General features: G+C 37.4%; 4 protein-coding genes across 8 annotated transcripts in view; 2 read left to right on the top strand and 2 right to left on the bottom strand.

Moving 5' to 3' along the window:
- The window catches only part of LOC113676943 (leucine-rich repeat-containing protein 23), a 7,211-nt gene extending 3,132 nt beyond the window's left edge, over positions 1–4,079 (top strand). The window contains exons 6-11 of the mRNA XM_027193683.2: positions 281–414; positions 950–1,086; positions 1,519–1,595; positions 2,532–2,647; positions 2,851–2,886; positions 3,033–4,079. Coding sequence (XP_027049484.1) covers positions 281–414; positions 950–1,086; positions 1,519–1,595; positions 2,532–2,647; positions 2,851–2,886; positions 3,033–3,074 — 542 coding nt within the window. The 3' untranslated portion in view covers positions 3,075–4,079. The remainder of the gene's footprint in view (positions 1–280; positions 415–949; positions 1,087–1,518; positions 1,596–2,531; positions 2,648–2,850; positions 2,887–3,032) is intronic.
- On the bottom strand, positions 2,655–7,824 carry LOC113676944 (inactive C-alpha-formylglycine-generating enzyme 2). 2 transcript variants are annotated; one of them, XM_027193684.2, is made up of 7 exons: positions 7,452–7,824; positions 6,776–6,820; positions 6,416–6,566; positions 5,804–5,859; positions 5,428–5,512; positions 4,933–5,080; positions 2,655–4,191 (listed from the first exon to the last, which is right to left on the bottom strand). In XM_027193684.2, the coding sequence occupies exons 1-7, from the start codon at positions 7,794–7,796 to the stop codon at positions 4,113–4,115; spliced, it is 909 nt and encodes a 302-aa protein (XP_027049485.2). In that variant the 5' UTR covers positions 7,797–7,824; the 3' UTR covers positions 2,655–4,112. The 2 variants fall into 2 exon arrangements, with proteins under 2 accessions (XP_027049485.2, XP_089036368.1); XM_089180242.1 differs by having other exon boundaries at positions 5,804–5,877; positions 7,452–7,796.
- On the top strand, positions 7,731–25,283 carry LOC113676945 (polyhomeotic-like protein 1). 4 transcript variants are annotated; one of them, XM_089180244.1, is made up of 9 exons: positions 7,731–7,868; positions 8,262–8,642; positions 9,585–9,685; positions 11,812–12,023; positions 18,340–18,433; positions 19,122–19,381; positions 20,405–20,465; positions 23,221–23,335; positions 24,193–25,283. In XM_089180244.1, exons 4-9 carry the CDS (start codon positions 11,895–11,897, stop codon positions 24,374–24,376), a joined length of 843 nt encoding a protein of 280 aa, XP_089036370.1. In that variant the 5' UTR covers positions 7,731–7,868; positions 8,262–8,642; positions 9,585–9,685; positions 11,812–11,894; the 3' UTR covers positions 24,377–25,283. The 4 variants fall into 4 exon arrangements, with proteins under 4 accessions (XP_089036370.1, XP_027049488.2, XP_089036371.1 ...); XM_027193687.2 differs by lacking the exon at positions 7,731–7,868 and having other exon boundaries at positions 8,522–8,642; positions 19,122–19,276; XM_089180245.1 differs by lacking the exons at positions 7,731–7,868; positions 8,262–8,642; positions 9,585–9,685 and having other exon boundaries at positions 11,710–12,023; positions 19,122–19,276.
- LOC113676942 (ribokinase) lies at positions 8,691–11,690 on the bottom strand. Its single transcript, XM_027193682.2, has 3 exons — positions 11,170–11,690; positions 10,249–10,668; positions 8,691–9,704 (listed from the first exon to the last, which is right to left on the bottom strand). The coding sequence occupies exons 1-3, from the start codon at positions 11,471–11,473 to the stop codon at positions 9,376–9,378; spliced, it is 1,053 nt and encodes a 350-aa protein (XP_027049483.2). The 5' UTR covers positions 11,474–11,690; the 3' UTR covers positions 8,691–9,375.

Here is a 25,283-nt window from a genome sequence, read left to right as displayed (position 1 = left end):
AAGTAAATTCTCCTTGAAAGCACTTCAGGAAATGTTTAGTCATGTATATGGAGACTATGCATACTGATGTTTGGGTGCAAAGGGTTAAGGTGACTTTTGCTTCCCTTTTTATCCAGTTTTCTTCATGAAAACTTTTCTTTGAACTTCAAATGATCCAGAAATAAACCATTTTACAGTCAGAATAGCATTTTTAAGTGAGAGGATCGGAACATTTTAAATTTTAGGCAATTGGAATTTAGTTGGACTCATTAACTGTCATATTCTTTTGAATCTGAACTAGTTAATGAGATAGTAGAAGTAACAGGCTTTGATCCAGTCAAGTTGGACAGACTAAGGGTAATGGAACTACGAGGAAATAAACTCATGACCACTGTGGGACTTTCTAGTCTTCCTAACCTAAAGGAGTTATACTTGGTAAGATTTTACATACTGCTTGTATTTTTTGTTAAATGATGACTTTAATAAAGCTGTGTTGTCATGCTTACTAGAATGAAAGAAGCAGTACTTTCATTACTGTTTATGTATCATGAAGTTAGATCCTACATCTTGAAAATACATTCTAAATTTGTTAAATCTCTCATTTGCAATTTAATTGTGTTAACAGTCTTGATCCCCAGCCATCCTCATTCATTCTAAGCCTATTATTTCCCCTTATCTTTTCTTTCTTAGTGAACTAACTATTTTTAACTTCAAGTTATTTTAGTTAACCATGTCAAAGTCACTCAAAATATAGTACTGCCTGGTGTCTTTAACAGGCATTTAGATTTCATCCATCCCATGGTAATTTTCTTCTCTATTTTTAATAAATTTTACTATTGTTATTATTATTGTTAAACTTATTATTATTAGTATCATTATTTCAATTATTATTTTTTGTTTTATATATCATTATTATTTTAGGGGTTGTAAATCAATGATGTCATCATTGACTAAGTTTCATTATTCTTAGGCTGCAAACACCATAAGAACTCTTGAGGGGCTGGACAGGTTGGAACATCTTGCAAGTTTACATTTGCGTGACAACCAGATTGAGAAGTTGGATGGTTTTTCAGAAAACATGAAAAACCTTCAGTATCTTAACTTGAGGTACATGTAACAATCCAAAGCTTCCTTAAATATTTTCTTCACTTTTCAGGCCATTTTATTGATACAGAAGGAAATGTCCTTTCATAGAAAATAGATCATGTGTGACACAGTATGGGATACTTTTATATTTTCTCTTATGGCAGTATGCACAATACAACAGTATATATACAAGTACTAGTGACCAAAAGGTGTAAATACAACTTAGGATTTTTTATGTAGAACATGACAGAGAAGGAAGTAAGGTAGATTGGAGAATTTTTCAAGTTCATATATAGCATTGGCACTGATGCATGGGCTAGTTTTTCTTCTACATGTAAGCATTAATTGTTTCAATTGAATCCTTTTTAAACTGAGGACACAAACTGTTCTAAACTTCACTGTTGAGAGTATATGGAAAGATCAAACAAAATATAATGTTTTTCTCTTCATCAGGGGTAATAATGTCACTGACATGAAGGAAATTGCCAAACTCAAATGTTTACCACTGTTGAGGGCATTACTTTTAATGGGTAAGTAAACCAAAAATTGTCATCACCAATGATACACATTAATTGAGACCTGAAGTGTTATCTTTCTTAAATGTAAAAATGGAATTTCATTCAATTGAACTGTATTTGTGTGTCAATACTTTGAACTCTTAAACTATCCTAAACTGGTCAAGATTTTGCTCTTAGTTCATTACCAAATAACCACTGCCATCTTTTTGTGACTGAACTTCATGTAAGTCAATGCATTAGTTTCAATAATGACACTGATAAGTGAAGTGCAGCTGCAGAGATATTGCCTCCTTCTTCCGTTGCTACCTCAACTGCATCGTCCCTTTAATACTTTTGAAAAGGAGATTTAACAACATAAGAAGAACCCTTTAAAATTTACCTTGCACCCACCATTTAGCTTCATTGCTTGTTTGGTAGTAGCACCTTACTAGTGTATGAAAGGCACAGGTTCAACTCCTGTTGCAGCCTTACTTTATTTAAGCTCCTTTTCTACAATTGCTTAGCATCTATAAGGATCTTTTCTCTGCTTAAACATAAAAACTGTTTTCTATATTTTACTTTTATGTCTTCAAACACAATAATATTAATATTTTCCTCTTTCCTGTGAAATGCCTCATTATAGGAAATTAACAATGCACTTTATTAATGCTAAAAATGACTGGAAATGCTGCTGTTTTTTTCCTCTAAATATGTATTTTGAGATGTTTGTATTACAGCAAATTCAGGTAAAAAAAAGTAACATGCAGATCGTTTTAAAAAAAATTTGCATTAATTTGATGCATGTAATCCTAACTTTTTGAAAATCCCATTAATTCTGTGTAACTTGGGTTTTCTTCACCTTGTTAACATGCATCATTAATTTCCTATAATAAGGTTGATATATATCTGACATATGTCACCAAATAATATTTGTTAAGAATATACATGATTGTATTTGTATCCCTGTAGAATGCCCGGTGTCAGATGAGGATGATTATCGCATAGAAGTGCTGATCAGTCTACGAAGACTGGAAAGGCTGGACAAAGATGAGTACACAGATGATGAGAGACAAGAGGCAGAAGAGGTTAGTAACTCTCACCCTTATTTATTCATCATATCACTGGAGCTACATGAAAATAAAATTCTATCTTAGCTTTATAATGACTGTTTTCTATTAATAGAAACCAACACTGAACATACACTAATGTACACAATATGGAGTACAATTTTTAGTATTAGCCCTTGCAAAGATTTATCACTTTATCATATTTATTTTCAAATTCACAGATTTATGAACAAAGAAGACAAGAAGAAGCATTAGCAGTAAGTGCTGAAATAAAAGAGTAGTTTGAATTTTTTTATCTAACAAGTTCTACCGTGAATCTCAGACAATTTAAATTATTTGACCAAACAATGTTATGGTTGTGTTAATGTCTCAGTTATTCATGGTGAACTGTCCTTCTTTATAGGCTGGGACCCAAGAAGTTATACACACAGATGATGATGACTAACAGAATAGTAATAAGACTGTTGTGTAATTAATACACTTTTTATGAACCAGTGACCAAGTACATTAAGTGTGAATTTGTGATTTGTTTTGTGGTATTGCAATCTAACTAGTCTCAGACACATTGTAAATAAAAATCTGCAAGATGACTTGGTGTAAAAAGATTGCAATTCCATATTATTTATTTAATAACTTTCAGAAAGGGATTATTGTTGCTTTGACTTTTTCCCTTCCAAGACTCATTTATATTAAGTATCATTTTCTTCTAATGTTAGAGATATGACATCATTGCAAATTCAACTAATACAGCCGTTGTACTGTCTGCTCATTAAGGTCTTACCATAACTTACAAAAATAGTATTGTAAATAATTTTTTAAGAAATTTGTTATGATTTTGATCTCTCTGTCCATATACTTCAGAGCACTTGTAACATGTAAAGTCATCTTTAAGGTTTTTTATTCTAATGAAAACAGTGCTTATTTTGTTCTACTCTTTTAAAACATCAAGTACACTTCTGTAATGGCACAATTTATACTCAGTTCAAAATTCAGTGGAATCTACTCTTATTTTCAGTGATGAACAATACAAGGTATTTTTGAATAATCTATACCTTCTGTTGTCATTGTATTGTGAGAAGCCATTAATTCAACATGAACAATGCATAAATAATTAAGTTGTCATGGTCACAGTGACCAGTGCTGCTTCTGATTGAAATCCTACAAAATTCACTGAAAGGAAGATGACAGTGACTGAAAGAGCAACTGTAGTACTTGTCATAGTCTTGCTTTGCTTTTTTTCCTGTTATTCCACACCACACCCACTCTGTGATGAATGATTATGTAAACGCCAACAAATCCAAAATGGAGATAGTTAATGACATTAGTGTGTTTGTCATATTCAGCATGGTTGACAAAGGCATACAACAGGTTGCATCTCTGTTTTTTGTAAAAATCACTTCTTCTTTAATCAATAATTTAATAATACCTGATAACAACATATCTATTCATGATGGTTGTGTCTATTGAATCCCCAAACTTGTCATTAAAGTTCATCCTTGGAGGCTCTCCGAGCACAACGAAACATGATGTTGTCAGAGCCAGCATCTGCTGTGTTACCCATCCTGGAATGTACAAAAAAAAGCAAATAGTGTACAATTGAAACACAACAAGAAAATCAAGGATCTTCCAGAGCTGTAAAGGTATGCTTTGGCTTTCTACTGTAGTTTACACTTTGTTTACTTTATATAAATAATATATAAAGTGAGATCTATTTTTCTTGTGAATTATTTTTATCTGCTCCTGTTTTTTGTATACATTTCATATGTATATAGCTGTTTATAGGTGTCAGAAAAACAGCATTAAATCATATGCAATAGCCCCAAAAGGTATTGTGGGTTGTTTAAGGTTAAGGTTACTTGACCTCAGGATTTCAAGGAAATCTGATAAAACATCACTATGAAGTTGAGGCATCAAGGGTTTGATGAATTATTATTATTATTGGATACCCAGATAATGCCTCTTAAGATTGTTGCATGCACTTTTGTCCTTTTTCCAACAACCTTTCTTACAACAGCTGTATTTTGGAGGGGACTGTGGGTTATAACATCTTGGGGTCAGGGAGCCATGAAATGAATTGTGTTACTCTGCAGTTTTACATAACACAGAAATAATGTAACCCCTTTATTTGAATAGGACAGATCATTGTTTTCTCTTCCATCCTTTTTGAGTATTGAATAGCTTCTAACTACTTCTAAATTCATCCCTACACTAAGATCATTTTGCAAAGTCATCCCCAAATCATAACCAAGTCACTGAAAGATTTTCAGCAGATTAAAGGAGGTAACCAGGCAAAATGTAATTACCTTGTAGTGACAGTAACTTTGTGATTATGTTTACCATCTGCAGTATCTATGTATGATCCTCCTCTCAATACATATTTTATCTCTTGTCCTTTATCTTCAAATCTGTCAGACACCCATTCCCAGGCATTACCCAGCATATCATACATTCCTATGGAAAAAGTCAGGTAGTTATAAAGAACAATCACAATTTAACAAGCTCAGCTCTGTATCACATGCACTGAAACTTTGTTTGCATTTAATTGAATTATAAGGTTTGCAAATTCGATTACATCTTTGAAAGTTGCAGTAACAGCAAAATGCAAGATTATCTTATTAACTATTTAAGTAACAAAAAAATACTTCTGACAATTGGTAAGAAAAAATATTGGTACTTTTGTTAGTGCATCGATGTAAACTGCATCTAAAACAGCTTTCAGCCACTTCTATACAATTTTCACAGACAGTTAACTGTATGGAAAAGAAATAGTAATTATTTCACTGCAAGTATAAACTTACCAAACTTGTTCTGTGCAGGAAAGGCATCTACAGGAGCTATGCCAATGTGACTATCTTCCTGTGAGTTTTTATCAGGAAATTCTCCCTGCAGTACAAAGGAAAATGTTTTATGCATTCTTAAAATGAAACTTTTACAGTTCTGTGTAGTTGATTGGACAAACTTAATATGACTAGATAATCTAATTGTGAGAGTAACAAACAATTTTGAAATTTAAGTAGTCTGGTTCTGAAATAGTTATTTTAAAAAAATGTATTTTACACACTGTGCAAGTCACTATGTCCTTTATAGGCCTGGCAGTCAACTGCTGTTGACTGCAGCATAAATAAACAGAATACCATAAGAGATCCAACATCATAATTGTGACAGTAATAGCACCTGCCAGATGTTCATGCGGTCCTCTTGAAAGTTTGATCCCCATGGATACTCTTTCTCTATCAAGGAAAAATTTCCTAAATGAGTAATGAATTGAAGTGAAACCATTTAATTGAAACTTTTTTTCTCCAAATTATCAAAATGTGGAACTGATCCATTGTGGCATGCATAATCTGAGACAGCCACAGTATATCCAAGCAAAGAATCAACATTACAATAATTTTGCTTCTTTTTCAGGTCTCTAGTAAGTTATAGGACAAGGGATGTTGCTAAGGAGTCAACTATTAATTAAGAAAGAATGTGATTTTTTTTTTTCTTTTTGCACAGAAAGCAACATACATGAAGCTGAGAAAACTCCATACACAAATTCAAATCGTCAATAGATATTGCAACTTGCAGATCATCAGAATCCAGACATTTCAATCCCAGAGATGATCAATACCATGGCGATTTTCCTACATCAAAACCATGTATAGTTTTGAATGCTTGACCAAACATCACCCAACCAACCCCAAAACTTGCTAGTGCATGTGGTTAAGTGCTATTTATCTGGCACAGTACCACAGTTTTAACTATGTTCTTGAAAACAAATCCCTATGATTAATTTTACTACACCTTTGAGGCCTCCTCTAACAGCAAACTCCCACTCAGCCTCTGTAGGCAGCCGCTTGCCCATCCACTCACAATATGCCTGAGCATCATTATAGCTTATATGAACAGCTGGATATGACAATTTCTCTTTAATTGAGGTACCTGGACCTCCTGGCTAGGCACAGAAAAAAAATCCAAATCACTCAAATTTATCCAACACTTACAAGCTAAAGAAAGGTGGTGAATGTTTGTCTCAGGAATGGGATTGAAGGATTTTGAGGTTTTGAAACCCCTGACTTTTTGGTTAAATGCTTTATCAACTTAGCTATGGGAATTATTGGGTTTGATATTTAGTCAAGAACTCTAGAAATCTTATGGACTTACCTGTCTCCAGTATGCCTGCTGTACAGGTAACCACCATGGAGCGCCCTAAAAGAAAATTTATCATGAGTAGGAAAACATGCATATGTGTACTTCAATGGGTGGGCACAACCAGCAATCAGGCTCTGTTAGACAAAACATTTTGTAGAAGGAGGTGACTTACCTAGAAGATACTTCTAAGAGAGATTGGGAAACTTACTACGAACATTGTCAAAGTAATGTGGACACTAAGTAAAATAAACTGACTCGACTTCCGAGGTCCTTCTTTTATTTTACTTAATTCCCTCTTCCCCAAGAAAGAAATGTTGATAAAGTCCAGCCACAATGTAACGTGGATACAATTCAAAATTTTTCTTGGACCGAGAAGATACAAAAGAAGGCAAAAATCAACACACAGAGGAAAAATAATTTAACAGTCGACGGTCTGGTCGACAGTAGGTACGAGTAACGTGAATAAACAAAAGTATAAAAAAAGAGATAAACGTCTCCTAGAATTATTCGTCGACCGACCACTAGTTTCACTAGAAAAGAAAAAATCATCTACTTAGAATGACAGGAGAGCGAAACGGGTAGCTCTTGAAAACTTTAACCTAAGGAATCCCCCAGAAGTTTTTACTCTTGAAAGTACAAAATTTCTCCAACTAGCACTTGTTTCGAAATAGAGTAAATCAGAACTTACCGGGACAGACTGTGTGATCTTCGATCGCACTTTTTCCGGTACAAAAGTACGAAACACAAAACTCCACCCAAACTTCTCTGCTTCCGTCTTGAATTTCTTGGCGCGGATAAACTTCCGAAAATTTTCGTTTGTTACAGGATACTTATCAATCACAAATGGTTTCACCCCAACACTCTTGGCCGCTAGTTCTCCGCGTTTGGGGTCAGCAGACGAACTACCCATGCGAAATTTCCCACCTGATAGAGTAACAGTTTCAGTAAAGTCATCACCAGCAGCACAATAAACTTTTCCACCCGATAGAAGTAACAAAAAGAGCCACGCGATTGAAGTCTTCGTCTCCGACATGTTTCTTACAAGGCGTTCCGTGTGATAGCCGCAGAGAGGCTGGTGCTAGTAGAAGGCACGTCTTCGGCAGGGGTGAGTAAGGGTTCGCTGAACTCGCCTACATCAACTGTACTCATCGGGTCAAAAAAAGTGAAAAATTCTGAAGATCTGTCAGTTGTATACGAATAAAATGGAAAGGAAAAAGCAAATGATAAAATAATTGATGAGACAGGGATTTTTTAATGATGAATACTAGCTTAAATTACAACTTCTTAATCATCTTGGGAAAATTAAGTATGTTGACCACTGGTTGGAATCTGGGGGGAAAGTTTCTAAAGAAACTGTGATACTGTGTTGGGAAGGGAGGAGAGGGAGAAGGTATCACAGGAAAACTTAGTTTTTTCCACTGAGTGGCCACTGCAAAGAGATTCTGACACTAATGTATCAAGCCTTAGCCCTTTCCTAAAGCACATAGCTTACTTTTAGGATGTGGGTGGTTTATAAACAGGAAGAATGAGTATGAGTGAAGATGGAGTAATAGCATTGGTGTGGAGGTCAGAGGAAACAAGAACAACCAAAAACCAACATGGAGGTAATGGTTAGGAACAAAAGATAAAGAGCTGGTTGGCAGAAATGAGTGACTGTCCATCCACTTAGCACTCACTGAGCCTCACTGCATAAAGAGATTTTGTATGGGAGTATCATAAAAATTTGATGGCAAAAATGAAAAACAACTATGGAAAAAAATACATCATGTGCAATAAAGTACTGCTCGACAAGTGCTGAAAAATGAAAAAGTCATCCTAAAGGCCTACAGAACAAAGAAAAGTTTTACAAGGGTCCAATGAGAAGTCTAAGCAAACAAAGGTAAATTGCCTGAAGAACAGGAAAATATGAATAAACAAATGCAATTGGTTTTAGTCTTAAATATGATTGGTTTAGAGAATGACACATTGCCAAGTTTCCTGGGCCAACAAGAGAGCAAAGCAAAACCAAAGCAATTCAAGATTACTTGCTATACCCAATTAAAAATTACTAATTTCAATAAATACCACCTAAAAATTAACTTGTTGTCAAATTTGGATCTGCAACTTCAATGAAAACACATTTTCAGTTTGTATCTGAAAAAATGGCCAATTAATTACATGTGCTTTATTATGTTGGACATAAGAAGGCAATAAAACTGTCCAGCTTCCTGAGTATTTTTAAAACGTTGCCCAACTCTCAAGGATTTTCTCATAGACTTCATATTCTCCCTTAATGCTTTACTTCTTAGCTATGTGTTTACTTTTCAAACAGTCTTTCAGAATATGACAGTCTGTCAGAGATAGTGATATAGTTAACCCTTTCATTCCCAAGATCTAATTAGTAATTCTCCTTACTATCTGCCATACAATTCTTATGATGTTAGTTCAGAGAATTTGGTATTGGATCCTCTAACAATCCCATAATTGAGATTCTTCTCTATTCTCATCACTTATCTGCTTGATATTGTATTAATATTGTAAGGAGAAATTCTCTCTTGGTCACTTGCTGGAGTGAAAGGGTTAATGTTGGGTTTACAATGGCAATTTAATTACCTAAGCTGTTAGGTTTAGGTTTATAATACAGATGACTGTTCACATTTTTCCACATCTTTATCTTCTATAACTTCATTGTGCAATAATTCAAGGCCTAACTCCTTAAATGTTCTTGAATTAGCATCAAATAACCAGTCATCTATTTGGTCTCTTGTGGGATAACTGGACTGTACACCATGAGCTGTTACGGTAATTGATGCAATATGTACTGCTCTTGATACCATTTCAGAAAATGAAAGCTGAGGATAACATGACAAATAGAAAGCCAATGCTCCTGTTAAGGCATCCCCAGCTCCAGTTGTATCCACTGCTTCAACTGTTGATGCTCTGGTATGTATCATTAATGGAACTGAAAATAATAGTACACATGTTGCATATAAAATGAAAATCAAGAGAATAAACAAATTCCTTCACTGAGAATTAGTGGGGAATGGTTGAGTATGAAGTGGTCAACTATGGCATAGAATACTTTACACTTCAGTCCATCATCAACATAATTTCATTACTTACAGATTTATCTTTTGTTCCTGAACATTTTCCAATTCTTTTAACTTAGGATGCTTAGCTATTGTTTTATCTATTTAATTACTCTATCCCTTTTTTTCTCTGGAATCATGAGCTAAACAGGCTTAAGGCCAAGCAAAGTATAGGGTTACAAATAAACAGTAGCCTTCATTTGGCCTGAAAAAATACTTGTATATTTTTCTGAGTACATTATCTGTTTAAAGAAGCAAAGTGTTTCCTGAGGGTTTAGGTCAAGGAAAACTGTGAGCTATGAAGCATATTCAGTCACATAATTCATTTAGACAAATCACACACAAAGAAACAAACAAAATTATGGATTATAATGAAGCTTATTTTCTATTTCTCACAAAATCAAACAGATAACTCACTCTTGTGCTCTAGAGTCATTTCAGAGGAGATAGCTCCTTCTGATCCAAGTGTCAGCACTACATGTGAAGTACCCCTCTTGTGAAGTTCCAAAATTATATTTTTCACTCCTTCAAAGTCACATGCTGCAATGCTTGTCAAGCTTTCACCTTCTTCCTTGTTAAGAACTAAAACATCAGTGTTCACATAAACATCATCTGGCACAAACTCTAATTTTGGTGAGGGATTAAATAATGTTCTACAGTCTAAACTCTTTCCATATTTCAATGCTGCTGCTGCAATCTTTAGAGGTATGCCCTTATCACAAACCATAACAGGACAAGATTTAATAACAGTTTCTGCTGCCATGATGTCCTCAATTATAAGATGCCTGTTTGCTCCTGCCATACTTACAAATGCCGGCTCACCAGCATTGTTAACAGCTGAAAAAAGGAGAAAAAGATACACTCTCTCATACATAATGTAAACTCACTTTAAGAAAAATAAAATTAATTACTGTCATAGTTCACCCCTTTCAAACCCCACAACAGAGACAAAAGAGAAAAATATACGACTTTTTTAAGGTTTCATATACCCCATGCGTAATATACGGACATGAAGGTTAAATCACTCTGCTAATCAAAAGCCACATTCTTAAAAGTGCAGATTTGATTTGAAAAAGAAAGTTGCAGTTTGCATAATTAACATACGTGTATACCTTGGCTAACCTATCTAGGAGGATAAAAAAAACCTGTACTTCATCTGGTGTACCGTGAATAATTCAATAATTGTCCAAAAATGGAATATTTTACCGAGCAAAGCAGTCTGTTACAAATTAAGACCACAAGGCTGCTATGAAAGAATACATAAGATGTAGACGGGTTAATTAACTAAGCACGTGCATATATGGAAAGTAAAGGATCCAAGTTAAGGAAAAGTCCTACCTATGCTTGTGAGACCTGTCTCTGCTTTATCAGTCACCGAAATAAAATCAACGTTCACTCCGAACTTCGTAAAATTCTGCATCGTATCTTGCCCAAATTGATCGTTTCCAATCTTTGCAATCATTGTTGTTTTTGCTCCAAGTTTCTGAGCCATAATACATTGATTGGCGGCTTTACCACCAAAGTCTAATTGGAATTTATTTCCTTTTACTGTCTCCTTAAATTTTGGAAAATAAGGAACATAACATATCAAGTCTACAAAGCAAGATCCAACGACAACAACATCGAACATCTCGTCCACCATGTTAAATGCTGGCTAATGCGCAAACTTATAGGGGACCCCAGAGTGTTACATACCTATGTAAATTTTTCCAATGTCTAGCAATATTTCAATATGATATAACCGTTTAAAGACAAACATTCAATTGATTTCACATAAAGTAACACTTTGGACTCGAAAATTTGAAATGAACTGAAATAGATGGATCAATTTTATCTGTGCTCCTAGCCTACCCGTGTAAATACAAAAACACTCTCTCTATGTCCACGTTTTACCGCAGGCTCAGATGCACACATGTCGCCATATTTGCTGTTTTTTCGCTTTTGTCGACCTACATCCTTTGTCTGTTTTCATATTGACAGTTGCGTTGACGATGAATTTCGTTCCTGATTCCCTATTTCTATTCAACTGAGTGCATTCCTGATATGTAGCGCTTCTAAAAGTTATGGAAATGGTGGCGAACACGCTTCACCTTGATCAAGTTGGCCGTGTTCCTAGACGGAGTGCATCACCGAGAATTCTAACACATTTTGTGGAAGGATTTGTCATTCAAGAAAGCAACTATCCCTTTACGGTAAGCCCGATCTCTATCATGTCAGGTAGAGTTACATCGACTTTCAGTTCAGTGAAGTCTTGAAGCTAATGTGTTGTATGATCACATTCATTGTCTGCAGGGTTGTGGTATACGTACATATGTTTTCTTGATCTTATCTTAACTGTCTGCCGATTGCACAAGTTCTTTTAGAGGGTAATGATCCAAACGATCGTGTGATATGATGGTTGCTTTTCTTTGATTCTATTCCACTAATATTGTGCATCTATCGTATTTGAAAAAATTGATTCAATGAATTGTACTTTGCAGTGCTAAAAAGTACAAATCACGCACACCATTGATTACTTGCACATATTTACAAGTGATTAAAAGTTTGAAGGCGCTTTGATATGATAGACTTGCAGTGCAGTTTTGAATGATGGCATCATCTTATTTTGTAATAACAGAGACCATTTCATCTAGGAAGACCAAAACCAAAATAATCATAAAAGACCATCAGGACTAAGAAAGCATTTTAAGGAACTTATGACAACTAAAAGTTAAAACAAGCAAACTGCTTGAAGAGTGGGGGCACATGACACCCACCTAATGTCAAATACTAATGATCAAAACATCCTTTCAGATGATGTAAATTACATCTCACTTGGCAAGCCATTCTTGCATGCAGGCATCTAAATTTAAATCCACCTAACGTGATCTCATTGCCCTAGCTAGTTCATAGCAAACTGTTCAACCAAGAGTGGCCACTATTTAGGTTAAGATCTTTTTTACAGTGAGAATTCTTCACCATGTGAAATTTATAGAGCATCAGAAAATGTGGCTTGAGTTTGCCACTTATGAACAATTCAAGACAACTTAGAGCAGCATATGTCACACACTCACATTTTGGCTGTTGCTGGTTCAAATTTCTCCCACTCACTTGCAATAATCATTTTGCTTAACATCATCAAATTTTTGAAACCACGGAATGAAATTAACGGCCTACCAGGCGTGGGGAAATTTAAATCATTTGAAAGGATACCTGGGATCAGTGGTAACAGTTTTGTCCTTTATGACGCGAGAGAGCAAGATAGTGAGTCTGAGTCCAGTAAGCTTCTTTGAACACAAACTTTAATCACTTGAGAGGCAGGTTACCTTTAGAGCTAACGAAACAACAACAACGCGATAGCGACTCTCTTATTATAAAAAAATGTTTTTTTCCGTGTAACCCGAGAACTGACACGTGAGTAGTCCGAAGTGATTACATAACAGTTGAGAGTTACATAAGAAAGAAAAAGCAAACGTTGATGTCCGGAAGGTTTTTTTTGCATATCATAACATCTTTGCCTTTTTCCTATTTTTCTTTTTTTTTTTTTTTTTTTTTAACTATAACTCAATGTCAAACTTTTTAGGTGGCTTGATCAATCGTCCATGTCGTGTCCGTATTTCAGTTGTAGTAGCTTCGTGAGGTGGTCTTGCACTCAGCTCTGTTTGAGGTGTTGGGGGTAGTTGAGATCTTGGAGGGGACATGGATGTTCCTACTTGAGAACTTGCTGGAGGGGGTTGGTCCTGTTCCTGCAGATTGTCTGGAACGGTCAGGTCATCTTCGTCCATTTTGAAGGGGGTTTCTTGAAGTGGTTCCATGGTAGAACGCAACTGCTTGCGATTACGCCTGTAAGATCTACCATTGACTTCAACCTTGTAACTGCGAGATGCCACTTTAGAAGAAACAACTGCTTTTGACCACTTTGTTTCTCCAGGCATCTTCATGCGCACTATGTCACCTGATTTGAGTTCTGAGAGTTGTTTAGCATGTTGGTCGAAATGTTTCGCTTGCTTGACACGATCCCTTTTGAGAAGATCACTAACTGTTTGGTCAGTCTTGAGTAAAGACTCTGAGAAGGGTAGAAGTGTCTTAGTTCGGCGACCAAAAAGTCGTTGGCACGGAGACATACCTGTCGCAGCAGTGGGGGTGTTGTGGTGATCCAATAAACCAAGATATGGATCGGATTGAGACAGAAGAGCTTTCTTCATTAAAGTCTTGCAGGTTTTGACTGCGCTTTCGGCCATCCCATTAGCTTGTGGATAGTGTGGTGAGGTGGTGATATGAGTGAACTTCCACGTTACTGCAAATCTTCGGAACTCTGAGGATGAGTACTGAGGACCGTTGTCAGAAACTACGTAATCGGGTACCCCATGTCGCGAAAAATGCATCTTCAGCTTGTGAACGACTGTCTGGGACGTAGTATCGGCAAGATGATCCAGCTCGATAAAGTTGCTGTAGTAGTCAACTAATACGAGGTAGTTTCGGTTCTCGAAGGTAAACAAATCTGTTCCAACTCGTTGCCATGGCCTGTCAGGAACTGGGTGAGGCTGAAGAGGTTCACTGGCTTGTTCAGGTCTCACACTTTGGCATATAGAGCATTTATCAATACGATTCTTGAGTTGTGCAGACATTCCTGGCCAGAAGAAAACCTCTCTGGCCCTTCGAAGGCATGCTTGGAGTCCCTGATGGGACTTGTGTGTTTCCTCTATCATGTCACGGCGAAGGCTCTCTGGGACAACGATCTTCGTTCCTTTGAAAACTAGGCCATCTTGGAGCGTCATTTCATCTCGGTATTTGAAGAAAAGCTGTGCGCTTGTAGGTACCATGGAAGTTTTTGTAGGCCAGCCAGCGCGTATGACTTGTGACAACGCTAGTAAAGATTCATCCTTGGCCGTTTCCACTTGAAACTTGGCAAGTGTCGACTCTGATATCGATAAGTCTTCAACAAAGTTGACAGTTTCTAGATCTTTATAGCAGGATGAGGTGCTAGCATTTGGTACCTTTGACTGCTTAGGTAGAACGCGAGAAAGTGCGTCAGCGATGTACATCTCTTTGCCTGGCTTGTAAGTGAGATTCAGGTCAAATCTTTGAAGACGTAGCATCATACGCTGTAATCTCTTAGAAGCTGTATTGATTGGCTTCTTCTGTATAGCAATCAGTGGCTTGTGATCTGTTTCGACTGTGACGTGCTTGCCATAAATGTAATGCTCGAAGTGCTCACAAGAGAATACAACAGCTAAGAGCTCCTTCTCAATCTGTGCGTAATTTTGCTCTGTCGACGTCAGTGCCCTGTTGGCGTAGTGAACTGGCTGTCCTTCCTGAAGTAGAGTTGCGCCAATGCCATACTGTGAGGCATCGCACTGTATAGTGACATTCTTACTCACGTCAAAGTACTGTAGGACTGGGGCTTTAGTGATGGGCTCTTTTATCTCCTTGAAGGCTTTATCTTGGGGGTGTTGCCAATGCCATTCTATTTCCTTCTTTTCCAACTGTCTTAAGGGCTGTGATGCTGTAGACAGATGTTGGCAGAATTTCGCCAGATACTGCACCATTCCCAGAAACGTTCTGAGTTCAGCGAGATTGGTAGGCACTGGATAGTCCACTATAGCTTGTACCTTTGACGGGTCAGGTTTTAGACCTTCCGCTGTAAGGAGGCGTCCTATGAAAGGAACTTGTGACTGTCGAAGTTTCAACTTCTCGCTGTTGAGAGTGAGGTTTCTTTCTCTTGCGCGACTGAGGAAAGCCTTGAGATTCTGATCATGGTTGGCAATTGCAGCTTCATTAGAGTCTCCAAAACCGCAAACTAGGAAATCATCGGCGATGACTTCAACACCTGCGAGTCCTTCTACTAGCTCGTGCATTCGTTGTTGCCATACTTCTGGGGCTGAGTTTATTCCGAATGGCATTCTGAGCCATCGATAGCGACCAAAAGGTGTGTTCATGGTTGTCAAGTAACTACTCTTTCCATCAAGTTGTACCTGCCAGAATCCACATTTGGCATCTAACACGCTAAAGACTTTAGCACCACTAAGGCGAGTTGCTACTTCCTCAATAGTTGGAAGTGGATAATGCGAGCGTTTCACTGCGCGGTTGAGATCTCGAGGATCCAGACATACTCGTATTTTCCCGTTAGATTTCTTCACTATGACAAGGCTAGAGACCCATGATGTCGGTTCAACTACCTTGGCGAGGATACCACTCTTCACCATGTTATCCAGCTCTAACTTGAGGGTATCTCGAAGTGGGACTGGCACTTTACGAGGGGGATGTACCACCGGGCGGAAACCTTCGTCCACTTGAATGGAGTAGGTTCCTTCAAGGCAGCCAATTCCAGTGAAGATATCGGTAAATTCATATAGGATAGGATCACTTCTAACATTTGACGAGACGTCAATTCTTTCGTCGTGAATCGCATTTACGTCAGCATCCAAGATTTTGACCAGGTTCATCTTTTCACACGTCGTTCGACAGAGGAGGGGTGTCAAATCTTGCTTCACAATGTGATAAAGAACTCCATATTTTCTTCCTTTCCGTTCAGTTAGTAGGCGGATTTGACCAAGTGGCCAGACTACAGTCTTGTTGTGCATGATGAGCCTTGTAAACGACTGTTCAAGGTTTGTACACTGTTTGTCTCCTGTAGCCCGGATGTAGGCACTTTTGGGGAGAATATTACATGAAGCACCTGTATCAATCTGAAGTTGTACTTGGGCATTATTGTTAAGGCACGCCGTTACATAAGCTGATGTGGGGGAGGGTTTGTGGCTGTAGATTTCACAATCTTGTACGTGATTGACAGAGCGAGAGTGGCATTTTTTTGCAAAGTGTCCGTCTCTGCCACATTTGGTGCATTTCTTGCCAACTGCTGGACAAGCTGACTTTTTCATCTCGTGAACAGTACCACAAAACTTGCATTCTCGTGTGTATACATTGTCGGGGTTACCAGAACTTTTCCCTCTTGACTTCCACGGAGGAGTCCGCTTCTTACCTGAAGTGTGTTTATGCGGTGTTGTATCCTCAGTCTGGGTCTTAGGCGGTTTCGTTTTCTTGGCTTTTACCCTATTCACATTGGCTTCTTCAGTTGTCATGTCTAAAGCGCGTATATCAGTTAGCTCTTGTGTTCGCAGGATATCCAACGCGTTATCCAAAGTGAGATCTTTCTTCTCTAAAAGTTTCTTGCGTGACCGATCATTCTTGACTCCAAGGATGAGGCGGTCTCTTATCAAGCTGTCTCTTAGGGTTAGGAACCCACAGTGTTCAGAAAGGCGCATCAGTGCTGTGCAATATTGATCGACACTTTCTCCTGGTTCTTGCTCTCTCTTGTTGAAGAGGTACCGTTCATACGTCTGATTTCGCTGCGGCAAACAACGAGATTCAAATTTAGCCAGGACGTCATCAATATTGTCAGCGCTTTCGTCTTCAGCGAAGGTAAAGGTGTCAAACAATTGGACTCCTTCTCTTCCAACGATGTTAAGAAAATGAGCAACACGGACTGGGCCGTCCTTTTGACTTATCCCAGCCGCCCGTTCATAGATTTGCCATGCTCTCTTAAAGTGTAACCAGTTATCGCCTCTACGTGACCTGTCTTCGAGATTAAGAGGATCTGGAGGTTTGGCTAGCGGTACTGTGGTGGTATAGATCGGTGCAGCAGCCGATGAACCAGAAGGTTGCTGACTAGCAGAGGTCGAGGTCATGACCAATATAAAATAAACTTCCACCAACAACAACAAAGCTCGTGAAACGTGATCCCACTTCTGACACCAAGTTTTGTCCTTTATGACGCGAGAGAGCAAGATAGTGAGTCTGAGTCCAGTAAGCTTCTTTGAACACAAACTTTAATCACTTGAGAGGCAGGTTACCTTTAGAGCTAACGAAACAACAACAACGCGATAGCGACTCTCTTATTATAAAAAAATGTTTGTTTTCCGTGTAACCCGAGAACTGACACGTGAGTAGTCCGAAGTGATTACATAACAGTTGAGAGTTACATAAGAAAGAAAAAGCAAACGTTGATGTCCGGAAGGTTTTTTTTGCATATCATAACAGTAACTACTCAGTAGACTCTGGAAATAATAAACACAGAGGTTGTTTGTGGAAAATTGGTTAGTGTCATTGACAACTGCCCTTTCCAGGAAAATCCTTGTTTGATTGATTTGGAGTTCACCAGACCAACAACAACAAGAAATTAGTCTGTCCACACTATTGATAGTCCCACATGATCTCTGAATCAAAAGTAATTTAAAAATTGCACAGTGGAGTGTGGCCAGAACCAATCTATAAGCTCTATTCCACTTAATGCTTCCAAAATTTCTGATCAGCCTTCCTTTTAGAACCTTAACACCAGTAGTCTAGTTAGCTTAACAAAATGTCTTGTTATACTTTATCAATACATGTAAAATTGTGAGCTACATACTCGCCCCAGCCGATGATCCTGAAAGTTGAGAGCCACAGAAGTATTTTAGTGGTCAATAAGGATGAAATGTCTTAGTATTACCAATTTTGTTAACATGAACTCTGTTCACCCTTACTATCTAGTCTGGAGATGACGTGGAAGAAATTAATCAAAACCAGCTGAATGGCAATCAAAATTATGAGAATGGAGACATTGATATGGAAGCTGGATTTGAGGGTATGTCTAAACTTAGTGTCTATTGGGTGAAAAATATATATATTTTGTAACCCTTTTGCAATCATGGCATTTTTCCATGAAATATCAGTATCCCTCTCACAGTAGATTTTTGGTTTTAGCCCCCAAATCAGCCCCTCCAGAATTTCTAGGCTGGCTTTTTAAATTCCTTTTAAAACTTTGCCTCAACCCCTAGCATCCCTTACAGTTTCTAAATAAACATTCATAATTGAATGCCAAATTTCTTTTAAAGCACACATTGAGAATAATATTCTAATTTTTTAAACTCTTCTTTGACCTTATGTTTCTAGGATTTCTTGGTTGTTACCTAAGCACACTTTTAAGCAAAGAAATGATCTTCCTAGGTTTACTATAATTTAAGCAATTGCCAAAAAGAATCCTAGAAAATTCAGGCTTGGACAGGATTCAAACACATGCCTTCTAAATGGCAGTTGGGCCCTACCCTTTGGTAAACCCAACACTAAAAGTGATCTTGTTTCTTTATGTACTTCAAAGTTATGTTAAATCCTCTTTGCTAATAAAAAGACATTCACTTGTGACTACTTTTTTAGTGTTCAGTGGCAAACTTTAACAATTGTTATATGAAATTCAGTTTTTTTTCCAAAAAGTAAATTCTGTTAACTGTTACCAATCACCTTGAAATTTTCCTCCTCCTCTTGTCTTTATTTAGCTGAGAGCCCATCAAGTAATGACGAAGCTTTTAATGACGTGTTTGTAGAAGATTCTAACATTGGACACTGTGAACAGTGCGGGTGCCTCACAGAAGTGAATCATCACCGAGGACCAAAGAGGTTCTGCTCAACGTCATGTGCAAGAAGATATAGTGTAAGCTGCTCACGTAAAATGGTAGCATTTCATGCTCGTAGCCAGGGTGGACGACACTCCAGTGCAAACTCAGATCATAGAAAGTTGTCATATTCCTTACCCATGGTGAGTTCAAGTGATTTTTGTGGTCAAAATCACTCACCACCCATTCACTTTGTTACTTCCCTTGTCACTAAGGCTAAGATCCATTCCAAATAGGAAATTTATTGAAACATATGCATCCAAAGCAGCATTAAAAAATTGTTCTTGTAAAAATTTGAACTCTATCCTGTGCACACTCTGAGAAGAGCATAAATGAGGAATCATTAACTAAACTAAATTTCTTTAAAGATGTTCTCTGTGTCACACTATTCCTTAATAAATAACTTGACCATGTCTAAATTTCTCATGCCATTTAAAGTCCTTAACCCTTTCACTGCCACAAGTGACCAAGACAGAATTTCTCCTTACAATATCAATACAATATCAAGCAGGCAGGTGATGAGAATAGAGAAGAATATCAATTATGGGATTATAGTTGATCCAATACCAAATTCTCTGAACTAACATCATAAGAATTGTATGGCAGATAGTAAGGAGAATTATTAACTAGATCTTGGGAGTGAAAGGGTTAAGTTTCTTCTTAACAATCTTATGCATGTGTCAAGTGAACCTTTTATAGTTGACGTTAATAGATCTACTTTGCTCTGAGGGAAGTTGTTGAATATGTTGTTAAATGTTTATCGTTTCACCAATTCAGTCTTGCAAAATATACATCTGAAGTAGCTTTCCTTAAACATATGTAGATTTTTCTTGAGGGTCTGCACTTGTTAATATTTTTTTCTTGGGGGGGGGGGGAGGGGGGGAGAGAGACTATCATTGATAGTATTTTTATGAGAACAAGATTAAAAGAACTTCCTTGAACAAATGATGGTTTTGCATAATTTGAAAAAGATTCAACATTCAATAAAAGATTCAATCCTAGGACAAAGTCAGCGAAAGTCAAGGAATTTGACAAGGTTAAAAAAGTTTGAAGCCTGTTTTCTTACTGCAAAGCGAAATTGATAAGGGTGTTCATGTTACTATCCACAACAACTACCCTGTGTGATATGTTTGAATAAGTGATATTCTGTGCTGCTTTATTTATAGTATTATGAACAGCAGGCAGGTCCATATATGGTGGATGCCTCAATTCAAGTAAATGAGTTTGGTGAGTAAAGCCTTTTTCCTCTTTCTTTCAATAATTTGTGTCACTCGCAGTGTAATTAGAGAACGTCACTGAAGAGGTTTTTCAAGTTAATGTTAATTAAAGCTTGATGGCGTAGCCTATATGCACACTCCCTTCCATACAGATTGGCTGGAGAAAAATAGAATTAAAACAAATTGCGAAGGAATGTTTTTAAACGCTCTGCAATGGCGTTAGCCATGGAGCTATATCTCTTTGGATTTTAGCCTGCGTGTACCACTCTCTTGTGTGGAATATACTAAACACAGCCATGGTCGAAGGTCAAACACGCTGAATTTACCTAGTCTTCTCGCCCACAGTTTTCGCGCGGTTGCTTTTCATTTATTTCTCATTGCTCGACCTTCGAAGTTGGTGGAACGGTTAATTAGCTCTCTGTGTGTTCGAGTGTTAAGAATGCTGTTAATTTTTTAGTGTGTCGGTGTTGATATAAACGAAAACTGGGTGAAGCTCATTAATAAAGTTGCGCAGCGATACATTTGCCCAGTGAATTCTCGAATGCATAACCGTTTAGCAGTCTGTTGTTATTATTGTAAGAAGTGCTCTGCTCTCTTTAGTGACTCATCAGGAATCTATTTTAACCAGCGCTGCAAAAAAGTACTGATTCAAAATATGCTCATCTTCCCCAAGTTTTCTCCATTAAAAAAAATTGATTTTGCGCATATTTTAACCTGTGAAAAAGGTATCTTGCATAATCTTCGATTCTTGTTTGAAACTCCAAACATTTGTTATTGCTTGTGCGAGATTTAATTTGCTTTTAACGATGCTATCATGACATAACCAGTATTCCACTATTAACTTGAGACTTGAGAATGGTTTAGTAAATATGCTCCTTTTTTTTCGTATCCACGGAAATGTATCGATGTTAGTTGGAATGCCATTTCTCTGTTTCGTCTGAGTTATTCATGAACGGTACAATAAAACTATTGTGATCCTGGCTTCCAAATATCATAACGACGGGTGCATTGTAAGGTTAACGAAGCCACCGAGGTAGCTTAAGAAAGAAAAAGTAACATTTCAAAGATGGGAAATGAAATGTCAGATCGAAAGTCTAAGGCGAAAGCAGAGATTCCTCGAAACGGCCCGGATGGTGAGTCGAAAAAAACCGAAGAGGGAGATCAAACAGGTGAATATTACTTGACCATTTATCTGCGTCAGTTGTTTGCTGTGCCCTCATTTAAAGTAAACGACGAAAATGCTTTGGTCAGATTTACTTCCTTCCGTAGCTAGTTAGGCGGGCTTGAAATTTGCTTAGGGTGCGTGATTCGTGTCAAGAGTGAAACCTGTGTCTAGTTTGTGGCGGCTAGCGTCACGGTGGTGAAGGTGTGTGAAGAGTGTGCCCGACTGTTTGACAGTGTTTACTTGTTCGATTTTTGTCAATTCAGCCGTCAAGTTGCATATTAAAGGATTTTAATTATTTTCCATTTAAAATGTAACGATATAAGGAGACAGGCCGAAAATGCCTACAAATTGTGTAACGTTGCCGTTTTTAGTCCTACTTTTAGACTGGTGAATAATGTACTCTCGGATTATTTAATGATAGTAGCCTTCTCCCCGAAGATGGTCTTACCAGGAACGAATAAGACATAAAACAGTTTAAATGCGCAGAAAATTATTCAAATATGATGTTAAAATACTTTGTTTGTCAAGTGCTTCAGTGTAAAAGAACGAGAACACGCTTGATGCTGTTTTATTTTCAAAGCGTCTTTGGTCATCATTGACAATAAAATGATTTTTTTTGTTAAGATAACTGAGGCTTGAGATAGATTATATATTAAGGCGATATTTGGCAACTTCTTATTCACTAATATCCCTTTCTGTTTAATATGACGAGTTTTTTGGGATACCACATTAAAATTGCCCAGTCAGCCATTGTCACATCAACTTGTAACCATTGGCGACCGAGCGGAATAACTGTGATGAAAGTGTAATTAGCGACAAAAACAAAGTTTTCAATAAAAATTTAAGAAGATCGAAGTAGAGTGAAATAATTATTATGGGTGTGGGTGGCAAAGAGTCAAAAAGAACCGTGACGTGTAGGGGCTCGTTTCTCGAAATACCCGGTAAGTTTGCGGGCCCAAAAACGTACTTTTTGTTTGCCATTTTTCGTTCAAGATCAAGATATTGAAATTTTTGAAATTTAAACAATAGACATCAGGACACGAAACAGAATTATCTGCTTTTTGAGCTAAAAATGGATAATTCTTCCTTAGAATTAGATTTAAAGATATTACTTCGGGTCTGAAAAGTTACTGGGACTTTCGAGAAACGAACCCCTGGTCAAGATCATATGCTTTCGACCTCATCAAAGAATACTTTGATTGTCCTTCTTGCGCTGACTCAGGGTCACCGAGACATAATTGTTTGGTCTATGTTTCTAGCTGATAAAGGAATTAGAATTTGGAGCACGTTTGGGAATGCTAAAACATACTATTATGTCTTCTTGAAAAATAGTGAGAGCAATCAAATTGATTTGTGAGCAAATTGCGTACAGCATGAAAAAAAATTAAATTAAAAATTAAATAACTTAAGGCTTGTGAACCACGAAGGTTGAAGAGAGTCTCCTTTTTTTTTTTTTTTTTTTGGTACTGACCTCTTTAACATGTCATAAAAGTCATCTACAATCATAACTGTCAACGGTTGGTGTTAATTATCAACTATTCCGTCCCTAGTGGTTCCGGGCTAATATCATTTCATTTCATTTCCCTTACCATTAAAACAGACACAGTCCACCCACTAAACTTTGACTGGACTCGCAGCGATGTGGAACCCCTGTGGTTGTATGAACATGTTGAAGCCGCCAAGTGGAATGTAGAAGAAGTGGCTGCCTTCGTAAAGTGAGTATTAACTGTTAAAATGGTATTATCTAGCACAAAAATATTGATTGATGTGGTAATAAATGTTCGCCACTTAAATTTTTACCAAACTAGCCCTACCATCGCTTACGATAAGTTTTACTGACTCTAAAGTCCGAAAGTTCAGCAAAGACTAAACCATATGAAACGTTGACAGTGAGAGAGAAGACAAATGGCAACAGCCGATCGACCCAAATAAATGAGCAATGTGTCCTGCTTGTTGACTTGATTTTTTTATGGTGTTTCCAAGCTGGAAGTCATTGTTACTCCATTTTCTCTAATTAGACACCATTTTTAAAGTTTAGTCTTGGACGCAAGCTTCAAGACCACAAGAAGTTGCTCTGAGCGACTTGGAAACTAAAAAATTCTTAGATATAAGGACGGGATATGACAGAAGCAATTATTTGTGCATGCGCTCACCACTAGATTTGCCGCGAAAACACGGAGTTGCCGTGTTTCAATGACAAAACCCTGACGAGTCTGCTTGCGCTACTTTTGACAAAGGTCTAATGCTCGAAACGTCAGCTTTAGAAACTCTTTACGTTGGCTAATTTACGTTATGAACTCAGATGAAACACCAAATCATCTTTTAAAACCCCGCATCGACGCAACACCACAGTTTCTTTAGGAACTTTCCCTCTTTATTCACCGTGTAAACATGAGACCGCTTGTGAAACAAAATGGTGCAACACTTAGGCGTTCTTCAATGAGCTTAACTAATTTAGCTTAAAACTAACCACGTGAGCACTTTAGAGCGGTTGAATAGTTTTTCAAAGCCATAGCCGTGTTATCTGATTCTTCATTTTCTTGCTGTGATGCACGTTGTTATTTTTCTCAAGGTCCCTGAACGGTTGTTCTGAGTATGCGGACTCATTTGTGTCGCAAGAGATTGACGGTCAGGCGCTTATGCTCCTGCGTGAGGAACACATGGTGGTCGCCATGCACATGAAGCTGGGTCCTGCGCTCAAAATTGTTGCCAATGTCAATGCCATGAAACGTGAAGCCCTTAAGGAACATCAGTAGCTTTTATTAGATTTCCGAAACATATTTATTTAACTGAGAAAAAGATTCTCAGAGGCGATGTTTTATAGGATCGAGCAAGGGGTTTTTTGGGATAGTGTCAGTTTTCTTGCGCTTAGTAAAGGAATGAAAAATGTTACGCTTTGTTTGCTTACAGCAAGCATTTATCCTTTGCTAATTGTCTCAACCATTTGGACGTACTTTTTAGCTCTCGAGCTGAAAACAATCGGTTATTAAGAGTACCAAATCAATAATAAATCAGATTTGTGCTAGCTCGCTCACTTGCTTCCCCGTCTATCTCCTCCATAAGGAAGGCGAAAGTTTACGACAAGATACATGTATTTCATTTGTTGCTATTTATAAGGGGAGTGTATGGATATCAACAGAAAAGTGTTAAAATAAGTTTTCCCGACTGCATTACAAGAATAGTTAAAGAATCCAGCTCCCCTCTTGTTAAAAGTCGTCATAAACGTTCGAATACTCGTCAGCACTGTCCAGTCAGTGTCATTTCTTTCCGGGTTGCCCCCATCAAAACAGAAAGCAATAGGACTGAACAATGTGAGAAAAGCTGTAGATATGTAAATTATCTCGGAAAACCCCAGTTATGGTCATAAATTAAATATTCGTTTAATTCCCAGTAATTCCAAGGGTATACCATGTTGGTGTGTCTAATCTGTTTTTATCTATTGAACTATAAACTGTTAAGGATCCTTTTTGTAAGAGACCCTCTGTATTTCTTTTTTTTTTTTTTTTCAATTATTTCGATGGTATCTTTCTATATTTCCGAGAAAAATTTAAACTGAGAAAGTGGAAAAAATAATTAATAATCGTTCGTTCTCAATGGTGATGTAGTTTCTCCAGTTTGTTGTATATGTTCCTAAAGTTCGATTAAAATATTATAAACCTCTCA

The sequence above is a fragment of the Pocillopora damicornis genome, chromosome 8 (assembly GCF_964200805.1).
Source record: "Pocillopora damicornis chromosome 8, jaPocDami1.2, whole genome shotgun sequence".
NCBI lineage: Eukaryota > Metazoa > Cnidaria > Anthozoa > Scleractinia > Pocilloporidae > Pocillopora > Pocillopora damicornis.
Note: the sequence above shows the minus strand (reverse complement) of the source record. Positions and strands in the feature narration are given on the sequence as shown.

Excerpts from the sequence above, each read along its gene's own strand:
- LOC113676944 (XM_089180242.1), bottom strand. The coding sequence starts at position 7,796 with ATGTCGGAGACGAAGACTTCAATCGCGTGGCTCTTTTTGTTACTTCTA. Across the intron at positions 6,821-7,451 it reads AGATCACACAGTCTGTCCCG|GGCGCTCCATGGTGGTTACC; the intron begins GTAAGTTCTGAT and ends ATTTTCTTTTAG. Across the intron at positions 6,567-6,775 it reads AGCAGGCATACTGGAGACAG|CCAGGAGGTCCAGGTACCTC; the intron begins GTAAGTCCATAA and ends TTCTGTGCCTAG.
- LOC113676942 (XM_027193682.2), bottom strand. The coding sequence starts at position 11,473 with ATGGTGGACGAGATGTTCGATGTTGTTGTCGTTGGATCTTGCTTTGTA. Across the intron at positions 10,669-11,169 it reads GACAGGTCTCACAAGCATAG|CTGTTAACAATGCTGGTGAG; the intron begins GTAGGACTTTTC and ends TCCTTTTTTCAG. Across the intron at positions 9,705-10,248 it reads AATGACTCTAGAGCACAAGA|TTCCATTAATGATACATACC; the intron begins GTGAGTTATCTG and ends TATTATTTTCAG.
- LOC113676945 (XM_089180244.1), top strand. The coding sequence starts at position 11,895 with ATGGAAATGGTGGCGAACACGCTTCACCTTGATCAAGTTGGCCGTGTT. Across the intron at positions 18,434-19,121 it reads TATGGAAGCTGGATTTGAGG|CTGAGAGCCCATCAAGTAAT; the intron begins GTATGTCTAAAC and ends GTCTTTATTTAG. Across the intron at positions 23,336-24,192 it reads GAAGTGGCTGCCTTCGTAAA|GTCCCTGAACGGTTGTTCTG; the intron begins GTGAGTATTAAC and ends ATTTTTCTCAAG.